The 12,173-nt window shown below is 33.9% G+C and overlaps 1 protein-coding gene across 2 annotated transcripts in view; it reads right to left on the reverse strand.

The window, feature by feature from the left end:
• Ns2 (nucleostemin 2) overlaps positions 1-12,173 on the reverse strand; it is a 208,449-nt gene that overhangs the window by 39,328 nt on the left and 156,948 nt on the right. For both annotated transcript variants that reach the window (XM_090391934.1, XM_090391935.1), the window contains exon 13: positions 8,977-9,336. In XM_090391934.1, coding sequence (XP_090248060.1) covers positions 8,977-9,336 — 360 coding nt within the window. The remainder of the gene's footprint in view (positions 1-8,976; positions 9,337-12,173) is intronic.

Below are 12,173 nucleotides of genomic sequence, written 5' to 3' on the forward strand. Positions count from 1 at the left end.
GTTATGTGAAAGGCAGAGGAACGCTAGTGGGACTGGAACACAGACTACTTAAAGAGTATCCTTGACTGCATAACTTTTCTCAACTTGCAGATGAAAATGAACATGTAGACAAGAGAGAAACTGAGGGACCTTTACAGAGTTAGTGTAGTATTATACTAATCAGCAAAATGGCATACCCAGGTCTGCATTTATTAGAGAGGTTCAAATCAAGCTGAACTCAAACAATGAGGAGGAAGGATGAACTTGATGTTCAGGCTAGGCTGTTCCTTAACTATGTAGCAACTCCCTATGCTGCAGTTTACAGTGCTCAGCAGGTTATGAGGTAGAGTGATTCAGCAAATCCAAGCAATAATCAAAATGCTACAACATATCCTGAGGCATCTGGTAACTTTTTTTTTAATGTGGCTCCCACCCACGTAAGGTTTATTTGTGAACCTATAACACATTTGTACCATAGGTGGATTAAGGATTTTTTTCTATATTTATGTTTTTTCATATTTTTTTGGTGTTTTTATTAAGTTTTTTATCAGGTCCAGAAACCCTGCTCTAGAGACCAAACATGAAACTTTTTCAAGCTACTTCAGGCCTCCAATAAGCTGGGCAGTGGTCTACACCAGATGATGAAATTCATCCCCCACCTAAAGATATTCACAAACATCCATGCGATGGGATTTAAACCCATGACCTGTTGGTTGGAGAGCAGATACACTAACTGCTAAGCCAACCAGGTCCAGATGGCCAGATGATGCTTGGATTAGGCATTCTCAGACAGCAAGTGGCAAAAGATAACAATACAGGGATGCAGGAAGCTTTCCTAACATCTTTACAGTTTACAAGACTGGCAACATATAAAAAAGTCGTACACATGAACGACTTTTAAGCCAAGACCCCCCCACACACACACACACAGTTCAGGTGGATAGGGATTGAGTTCTATCTGGAACTTTATTCATCCTATTTTGGGTAAAGTTTTTAGCTTCAAGATTTGCACCAGACCAGCAGACTTTGTTAGCAGCTATGAAGTTTTCATATACCACAAGCAGTTAAGACAAAATCTCCAGCATCATTTCAGCCTATATTGAAGCATACAAAAAATGAAACTATCAAAAAATTAAAATAGGACTCTGAACAGACCAAATACAGAAAATGCATCTCCTGAATGGTAACCATGCCTTCTTATCCTTTGCAAAAGCAACTGAATATAACTTGTGCCCATCTGTGCTTCAATCTCTCTCTCTCTCTCTCTCTCTCTCTCACACACACACACACACACACACACACACACACACACACACACACACACACACACACACATGACCTGTGCAACAATATAAACATAAAGCCAGTGACTTACTTCCTCTGATTCCTGCATAGACAACCAAGGCAAATCTCTTTCCATATCAGAAACAGTGCATGATATGCTTCCTGTGATCACTCATAAGAAAAATCATAAATAAACCTACACACCAAAAGGTTTTCTGGTCACAATGCAATTGGCACAATTTGAGTACAACTAGGGAAATGGTTTCTCTTTGACTGTATTAGTTGTGCTCAGCATCATCTTCACAGTATTTTATATCCAAGCTGGCATCTATCTTCAAACTCAAAAAAACTGATATTCTGCTCATTCCAAAATGAAGAGATAAAATCTGTTCTAATATCAGACTACCAACCCATTGGCCTCACATTGGTCTTCACCAAAATAATGGAGAAATCAAGAATCAATTTCTTTACACAGAGGCCCAATAATTATGCTCTTAACATTTCTGAAACATCTGATTATGTTAAGCAATAGGCCTGATAAATCAATTGCCATCATATGTAAACAGGAAGTCTGCTTTTTCTCTGGCTGATCGCTGCATGGTGGGTGGCTTCATTTCTTTGGAGTTTCCCATCAATGCAGGAATATCCCAAAACTGTGTTTTTCACTCACCCTCTTACTTCTCTATCTAAATGACTTCTCATTAAACAAAACTCTATCCACAGTTTTGCTGATAACAACATATTTCATTCCTTACTGATCTGGCAACCCTTGCAGTGCTCAAGTTAAACACAGACCTTTATGCCAATCTTCAAAAGAGTGAGAATAAAGTGGTCACCTTCAACGTCATCAAAACACAGTCTTGATTTTATGAGGAAAAGAGGTCCTTTTTTTCAGACAAAAAGTAAATGAAGAGATATCCCTTCATTTACTTCCAGCCTTTCCTGGCATAGCCACATCACAACAGCTTTCAGCCTCTAAAAAACTTGGCATCCTTTTCTACTTAAGATGGCACTTTTTTTTGCCTCCAAACTTTTTTTTTTCAAACTCTGAATTTTTAGAAAAACATTTGTTTTTCTAAAAATTCTTAATGGTGGAGAGAGAGAGAGAGAGAGGGAGATTCAGCAGATTCAATAACACTATTTCCACATGAGAATGTTTGAAGGTCCCTTTTCAGTAATGATCCTATAGAAAAAAAATTAACATATTTTTAGTCATTTAATCACAATTCTTAGTAAAGATGACAAACAAAATATGGAAATTGGTACTGCAACTGCTAAAGCTGGTATGGTGTGAGCAAAATAAATTTATGTGAAACAAGAAAGAAATCAGTCAAAATGTCAAGATAGAGCCATATAAGATATGACAACCAATTTTAATATATATATCTAAAAGTTAGTTTAGGAATAAAACACTCAATCAAACATTAGTGATCATAGATATGAGAGTTCTGAGAAAAATTAGTGAAGTGATCAGATGATATCCAAGGAGTACCATTAGAAATGCAGATATCAAAAAAGATCTTCACATGATTAACAGTCATGATTGACATTCCAGGAAGTGTAGGAGAACTAATCTAAGATAGTATAGTGAAGTAAAAAAAATGAGAGATAAAAGTTTAGCAAAATAAACGTATGAAGCTAAAATGGAGAAAAGATCCAGCAGCAGAAGAAAAGCCCAAGATAGAGATGCGATGATGCAGTTAGAGTACTACATCTGATTACTTCTACAACAGATCAAAATGTAATGGCAATTTAGAAAAAAAAAATATATATTGTTGGGTGTATGCATGCATATAGCATCTCATGAACGCCAGTATTTGATCGTAGCACAGTGACAGTCTGAAAGGTTGTAACTCAGGTTGTTGTTGAGATGTAGGGAGTTTAGAATTGGGGTTGTTTTATCTCCTAGATCTATTCCTAAAGAATTATTATTTACAAAGATTGAAAAAGCTACCTCCTTTCTTCCTACCCAAGAGGTAAACCCACTCCGCATTGAATCCATTTTCATCATCAATAATGCCAAACTCCCCCTACAGACAGTATCTCTTCATCGGAACGACAGGCTATTAAGAAGTTACAAAACAACAAAAATATAATTATTCTTCTCGCAGATAAAGGCAACACCACAGTTGTTCTTAACATTGATGAATATCATAACAAGATGATAGAATTGTTACGGAGTGACACTTACTTGATCCTCGAGAGAGAGAGAGATCTCACCCGTGAACTCCACAACTGGACCAACAAAACTACCTCTGAACTACCTAGAAACATACACCTTTCTCTTCGTTCTCTCCATCTGCTTATTCCACAATTATATGGACTACCTAAAATTCATAAGGAAATTACGTTATGAATTTTAGTATGACCTATTGTAGAAGGAATTCATTCTCCAACATATAACCTTTCAAAATATCTGTTTTTCAAAATAATTCTCAAACGTTTTTCTGGTAAATCATCGTCTTTTATTAAAAACTCTGCAGATTTTTCATGTATAAAAGATATTATTATTAAGGAAGATGAAATCATGGCTAATTTTGATATAGTCTCCTTATTCACCAATGTTCCTATGCACAAAGTTCTTGTACTACTCAAAGATAAATTATCTACAAAGATCATGGCCTTACTTATTCATTGCATTCCACTCAGGATACTTTAAGTTTCAGGACACCATCTATAAACAAAATTATGACCATACAATGGGTAATCCCATTGCAAGGTCAATCCATTGTCACCTGTACTTGCGAACATCTATCCTTTAAAAACCAAGAATTTGGAAAAGATACATTGATGACATTTTCCTGATTTGGAGCCATGGCCGTGAATCTCTCCTGAACTTCCTAGAACATCTAAATAATCAACATCTGAACATAAAATTTATGGCTGAGTTTGAAGCTAATGGTTCTCTTCCTTTTTTTGGACATCAAACTGACCTGTTCCTCAGAGAAATTAAAAATCTCAATTTACAGAAAGCTACCCACACCAACAGATATCGTCACAGTCAATCCCATCATTATCCTCCTCAAAAGTTTGGAATCATTTCTACACTAGGACATTGTGCTTGCTCTCTTCTTGATGATGAGATAGAACTTAATAAAGAACTCAATTTCCTCAGGTGTACTTTTCAACTAAATGGTTATTCACAAAAAAAAATTGACAAATTCGTATTAAATCCACCCGCTCACAATAATGAAGAGACCAATGGGGTGAAAGGTAATATTTCTATACCATATATAAGCTCTGTCTCATCCAAATTGGCCAAGGTTCTTAGGAAATACAACATAAGAACTTTTTATTCATTCCTCTTCTGAAAATCCACTAGTTAGTGAGCTGTCTGAAACCTAGACATCACAACTTTAAATATCCTGGTGTGTTACCAGATTTGGTGCAACTGTGATATACCATACTTTGGCCAAACAGAGAAATCGATAGAGTTACGCATTGAAGAACATAAGAGAGACGTCAGTTACAGGAGAACGCAAGCCAGTGCTTTGTCTAGTCATGTTCTGTTCTAATGAAGAAAACCTTACCCATACAGCTCTATGGGACAGGTCTAATAACATTTTCCATTGCCACGATGAATTAGAAAGAAAGATAATAGAATCAAAAGAAATCATTCTCCATCCCTACATCTCAACAACAACCTGAGTTACAACCTTTCAGAATGTCATTGTGCTACGATCAAATACTGGCGTTCGCGAGATGCTATACGCATGCATATGCAAAACAATGAAGCTAACGAGAGAACAGTTTTTGAATGTGCAGACTTCAACGTTGAATATATATAGACTAACTTTCCATGATGCTTACAATTATTTCCTTTATGTTTTACTGGTTATTTCTTTTTTAATGTGTGCCTGAAGAAGGCTGATACAAGCTGAAACTAGTTTTGCTAAAAAACTTTGTTTTCATTTTTCTCAGTTTCTAGTCATTTTTTTTAAAAATGTATATCAACTGAGTAAATCAATCTTCCTACATTCATATGTATGTATATATATATATATATATATATATATATATTTTAGGAAAAAAATTGAATGACTAGAACCGAGATTTAATTAAAAAGGTTTTAATATAAACACACTACTAGTTTCGGCCTGTAACAGCCTTCTTCAGGTGACATTATAAAAGAAAAAACACTAAACATTGAGGGTTAAAAGACTATGAACAACATAGACAGTCTTTATACATAATTAACATTAAAACGTTGTAGTTGTATTTGAAGCTGTTCTTTCATTTGTTGCATTGTTGGGAGAGTGCGTGCTTGCTGCATCACGTGAACGCCAGTACATGATTACAGCTGAATGACTATCCGGGAGGTTGTAGCTTAAGTTGTTATTTAGATGGACAGGATTGAAGATGATTTCTCTCGATTCCACAATTTTTCTCTCTATTTCGTCACTGCAACGGAAGATGTTTGTAGATTTTTCCCAGCAGACTTTGTGACTTTGGTTATCATCATTAGGATTAGCCGAGAAGAGGATATGACTTGATAATGCACTTGCTCGCTGTCTCTTGTAAGTAATGTCTCTCATGTGTTCTTCCATACGCATTTCGACAGATTTGTCTGTCGATCTGTCGAAATGCGTATGGAAGAACACATGAGAGACATTACTTACAAGAGACAGCGAGCAAGTGCATTATCAAGTCATATCCTCTTCTCGGCTAATCCTAATGATGATAACCAAAGTCACAAAGTCTGCTGGGAAAAATCTACAAACATCTTCCGTTGCAGTGACGAAATAGAGAGAAAAATTGTGGAATCGAGAGAAATCATCTTCAATCCTGTCCATCTAAATAACAACTTAAGCTACAACCTCCCGGATAGTCATTCAGCTGTAATCATGTACTGGCGTTCACGTGATGCAGCAAGCACGCACTCTCCCAACAATGCAACAAATGAAAGAACAGCTTCAAATACAACTACAACGTTTTAATGTTAATTATGTATAAAGACTGTCTATGTTGTTCATAGTCTTTTAACCCTCAATGTTTAGTGTTTTTTCCTTTTATAATGTCACCTGAAGAAGGCTGTTACAGGCCGAAACTAGTAGTGTGTTTATATTAAAACCTTTTTAATTAAATCTCGGTTCTAGTCATTCAATTTTTTCCCTAAAACTATGTATGTTAACCGAGTCAATGATCATTCTGTCATATATATATATATATATATATATATATATATATATATATAATCTTTAAAGGCACCTGTGGCATGACTATAAACAACAAATTAGACAATAACCACAAACCACAGTAATTAACTTTAATGAAATCAAAGTACAGATATTACGTACTGAAAATAACAGTACATCATCATCAGTGCGTAGAGACAAGGAAATCAACGAAATGGGAATACAAGGCACATACAACAATCAGTTTGCCAATTAAAAATGGATGCTGCATGTTAGAAATTAATATATTAATAAATAATGTTAAAACAATTTTTGATGGTTACATAAAATGAGAATCTCCCAAACTTTTGGGAGAGAGATTTTATGTAACCATCAGAAATAGTTTTAATATTATTTATTAATTTCTAGCATGCAGCAACCATTTTTAATTTGCAAACCCAATTATTGTATGTACCTTGTATTCCCATTTCTTTGATTTCCTTGTCTCTACACACTAATGATGTACTGTTATTTTCAGTACGAAATATCTGTATACTTTCACTGCATTAAAGTTAATTACTGTGGTCATCATGTAATTTGTTTATATATATATCACTTTGATAGGAAAGTAGGAATAAAACAAAACACAGGATTTCTTCAAAAGAATGTTCACTATTTAAATACAAATATTAATTGAAAAAAAAAATGATATAGGAGTAACAAATATTGTGAATGAGAGTTGAGGAGTACAAAGTTATTATTATTATTTTTTTAATTTAGTGTGAAAAAGATAGTGTGATCACCAAGAATCCACCTTATCACTCAACTCTTGCCAGTTGAGTTTCAACATGTTCAGAATAACTATGGTTCTAACAAAGAGATTGGGTTGGGACTATGAGGTAGTCAGGAATTTGGTCCTCTTCTACACAATCACCTATTAAGAAAATGGGCATCCAAAGACATCTTACATTTTTTTAACAGTTTCTGTAAACTGATAATACCACTGCTTGATATATTTATGATCAGCCAGATTAGTCTGAAGTGCATGGAGTCACCTAAATTCTCTATGAATCACTGTCTCAACTTTTGTTGAATTGTTGTGATCTTGACATCTACTGATTAGAAATGGACACACTTGCACACAAAACTTGGAGCAGGTGAATCTTAAGTTAGGTAACTATAAGCAGTTTCAGCAAAAAGGTTTACATTTAAAACATCAGCATTATTTTGCTGAAACATACATCAGCAGGCACCACTAATGTAGTAATTTACATTTCTTCAAAAGAATGATGGTATAATTCTAAAGTAAGAAAAATAACAATGTTGCCAACTTCCATCATCAACTAATTAGAGAAACTGAAATAACAGAAAACTAGTAATAAAATCTTGTATTGGACTATCACATCATACTATTCTGGATGACACTTGAAGGTATTCCAGAAAATACTGTAATAATATCATGCATAATAAGTGAAAGGCAGAAACAAGAAGAGCATGAGAAATTGTACAAGGACTTCACAGTACACGGCATGACAAGTAAGAGTGAATCTTTTTAAAAATGGATATGAAATAAGGCTAAATTAAGTAATACTATAGATGTCAAGTATTAGACATCCAGGATCTCCGATTTAGAAAATCAAGCATGGAACATTTCGAAATTACTTCACACTTTCAATAAGAGTGATTGTGATCTTGTCTTGGTCACACTAGGAGATGACAATTATTTATCACCTTAAGCTTTCACAAACCATTTCACATAGGGATTTTAACTAACAGTCAATTTCAGTTGAAGATACAATGATATTTCTTCCTTTGTGAGAAGAAAAGGTCACTTTTGAAGGGATGATGAAAAATATGCTGTTCCTCATTATGTGCACATGAATCAATATTAAATTTGGCAAAAAATACAGTCATACAAAAGCCAGCCATATGGAAAAACCAACCACATAAAATCTGAGCACCTGTTATATAAGAAAGAACAACGTGAATTAAAAATCCAAGTATGCATGTTTAGAAAACATGCAGATTCCTTTTTTTCTAATATTTTACTAAAAGAAAGTAATCAACATTCAGACTGCATAACCCAAAAGGTCCAAACTTTTGGGTGCAGGCTGTACCAAATTAGCTCATACTTAACGTTGTGATTATGCCAGAATTCTATATGCCTGATGTTAATTTTTTGGATCAATAACAAAATAATTATGTATAACACAACACTTTTTTTCTGATAAATAGGTACATGATATATTTAAATATTTAGGTTAGAAAACTAAAATTTTCCTAGCACACATATATGTGGCACACTCAGCATTCTCCTATTCCTAAAGAAGTCACCATTCATTCTCAAGAATAAATCAATGAAATGATCGATAAAGAAAATAGTTTTGAGGATTACCAGCTAATAATTCATGATATCTTTCAATATTTTGAAATATTTCTAGAAGTATGCAGAAATTCATAACTGTGAAACTTGTATTCTTTAGTTTATCATAATTGTAAAAACTATAGAAAATATGAGAGGTTTAATTTATTAGAAAAATTAGCATGATGAAATAAAACAAAAACAATGTAAAACGATAAATGGCTCAAAATTACTAACCTCATGAGTTTTTAAGCAGGCATCTATTTCGTTGTCAACTGTTATATTTTCTTCAATTTGAAATGTTTTTTCTAATAAATCATTTTCTTCCTCATCTTCAGATTCTTCATCTGATAAAAATAACTTGTCACTAACCTCTTTAAGAGATTGGACATCATCTCCAAAAAATTCTATTTCTATGTTTAGTTTTCTTAAGTCTTGTATTACAGATGGCTGCAAGTTCTTTGTACTGTTTGAAACTCTGTTAACCATTGTTTCGTCCACAATTACAGTATCTTTTGCTTTCCCCTCCATAACAACAGTGTCTTTTATTGTTTCTTCCTCTGTTACAATGGTATCTTTTTTTGCTGCTTCTTCACCCTATAAAATCAATGAAAACTAGAATAAGAGAAAGTTAGATAATATTAGTAGCAGAACCAGTAGCACAACTGCCTGCTGATGCATTCTAATAATGAGTTTGCTATCACATGTATCAATCCCAAGCAAATGAAACTGCAGGATCTACAGCATACCAGTATCATGTGAGGACTACAGCTTGAGAATAAAAGGAGGAACCTAGTGTTCTTTTTTGAACAGGTGGGGATTGTAATCCTTGTGTGTGTGTGTGTGTGTAGTACTTATCAACCCCCCCCTTTTTTTTAATAAAGAAATACCGTGAGTAGACATATTTAAATAAATTATAATACTGGAATTAACTAATGTAAAATATTATTTATTAGTATAATTTTCACCCGAGTATCACAGGCATCTTCAGTACAAGGCTGAACAATAACTCACAATTCCAAAAGGCGCCACCTAAGTAGCTAATTAGCTAATGCAAGATAACTTAAAAAAGGTCATTAAATTTCATAACTTAAAAAAAAAAACTTACATAAAATAAAAAATAATGAATTAAATACACACACACACAAAATTAAAAAAGTTAGAAAAGATTTAAAAAGTACCATCTCCCATAAAGGGGATAGACGTAAACCACCGGATCTGTTTAAGTTAAGAGAGTAAAGCAAAGTCTCACATATTTCTTTATAAAGCCGTTCCATGAGGAACCGACCTTTGTGATGGACTCTTGTCTTATACCAGAACTCTATGTCTAGTGTTGAAGGCATGCTCTGCAATTCCAGACTGTTCAGGTTCAAGCAAAAATTATACTAATAAATAATATTTTACGTGAGTTAATTCTGGTATTATAATTTATTTAATCAACCTTTTATAGTTGGTGGGGGTAGCAGTATGCTATTTAACCAGGGAAGTGATTATGGAACAAGGTTGCTTCCTGTTCCTTCCTTGCCCAGTAACTATTTTTTTTTTTTGACTGCAGACATGTGGTTTGCCTGTTTATGAGGGATGAAAAACTCAAGTTTCCAGGCAACTCCCTCCCCCCAATCTCTGTATGAGACCGGATAATTCACCTTTAGTCGAAAAGACCTGATAAAGGTTCCTCACATTATGGACATGAATCAAACCCAGGTGCTTCAGACCGAAGGGCCTCATCTATACCGACTGAGCTATGGAGGCTCTATAATCCTTGGAGAACATTAAATGATCAAGGTTATTTCAGAGGAAGAGGTAAATAAAATGGAAAAATGCACAAAAGAACATTGTTTCAGTGTATCTGTGGTTGGAAAGCATATTAACTAGGATGCATATCACATTTTCATTGCTTAGAAGAAAGTGGAGAGATGATGATGCTAATTTAGCAGAACAGTGCCCATAGAAGTTCCTATGGAAAAGGGTTTCTTTCTTTTTTTTTTTTTTAGCAAATGTAAGAATAGTACAAAATTAAAGCTGTACAGCTGAGAAGTACTGTCTTGGACAGAAAAGAACACCAAATTTTTTTGAGACCAAAAAAGACAAACTATAGATGATGTGACATTCTTTTCTGTGAGAGAAAACAAGGATTGTGTTTTCAAATGTGTAGAAAGGCCTATGTGTTGGCAGTTCATGTTCATTATTTAATGCCTTGAATTCACAACACAAGAATAAGAAAAAAATAATTAATATCTATTTAACTTATTTTGCAGATATTTTATTGGTGTTATATCAAGCATCTGCAGAGCACAAAACACATTTGTCACATGATGCAAATAGCAACAAATCAGTTAACAGTGAGACCAGCTTAAAAAAAGTCCTAATTAGTGTTATATATTGTTGAATAAAGAGAGAGAAAACAAATATTAACTTGATCTTAAAATGACTATCTCCCAGATTTTAAGTAAATTGATATACCAATACTTGTTGAGGTTTGGGGAATGTTTTAAAGCTGCTAAATCCAATAAAACTCTCTGACTCATGACTTCTGTGTAACACTTTTGTTTTCTTTCATTTGATTCTGTGTGAAGGGATATCCAAGGAATGGTCTGATAGATCTGACTTGCCATAACGATAGTGGCAAATGTATTTTTATGTTCTCTGAGGCAGGTGTTAACAGTTCTTCCTGTCTGTTCATAGTAAGTCAGGTCACAAGTACAAAGTATTTCATACATTTCTGGATAAAGGAGACAGAGTTTGTCCTTTCACCTAAGTACATAAATAAATATATATAAATAAATAAATAAATATAAATAAAAAATACTAATAAAGAATCACCAATTTGATATATGGTTTAAATGTGGTGGGGAGCTGATATTTATTAAGCATTCTAGTTTTCATGTACAGTATTAGGTGATGAAGGGAATTTCAGGGGAGCAAATATTTAGTATGTTTTCAGAGTTTTTTTTCACTTGGTTTCACAAAAGAACTGAAGTCCTAAATGGTGCCATCTGTATTATTCTTGTGTTGTGAATTAAAATCATTAAATAAACTAACAAGGATTGTGTTGTGTTAGTATTGAAGTTGACCTGGCCATTATCACCATATTATGGCATTAATTTTGAATAATCATGAAACATAACACTGCAAAGTTTGTCAAATGGCAAGGAAGAGCAAAATGTATTATCATTAGCAAAATAGGGGACAGAATTTGAGGTCAGTAAGAGATCAATTATATGTATGAGGAAGAAGATAAGCAAAAAAAAAAAAAAAAAAAAAAACCAGAGGATTCTTGTTTATCTAAGAAGGAAAAAAAAGTCACCTACTATTACAGAAATGAATGGCCAGAAATGAAACCAGCCAATCATTTACTAAAGGTGGAAAGCAGATTCTTCTGCTAAGATCACGGTGAAATGGAAATATCAAGAAGTGCTGCATAAGTTTCTTCA

Source organism: Typopeltis vanoorti, chromosome 4, assembly GCF_054136105.1.
Source record: "Typopeltis vanoorti isolate ZY-2024b chromosome 4, IOZ_Tvanoo_1.0, whole genome shotgun sequence".
Taxonomy (NCBI): domain Eukaryota; kingdom Metazoa; phylum Arthropoda; class Arachnida; order Uropygi; family Thelyphonidae; genus Typopeltis; species Typopeltis vanoorti.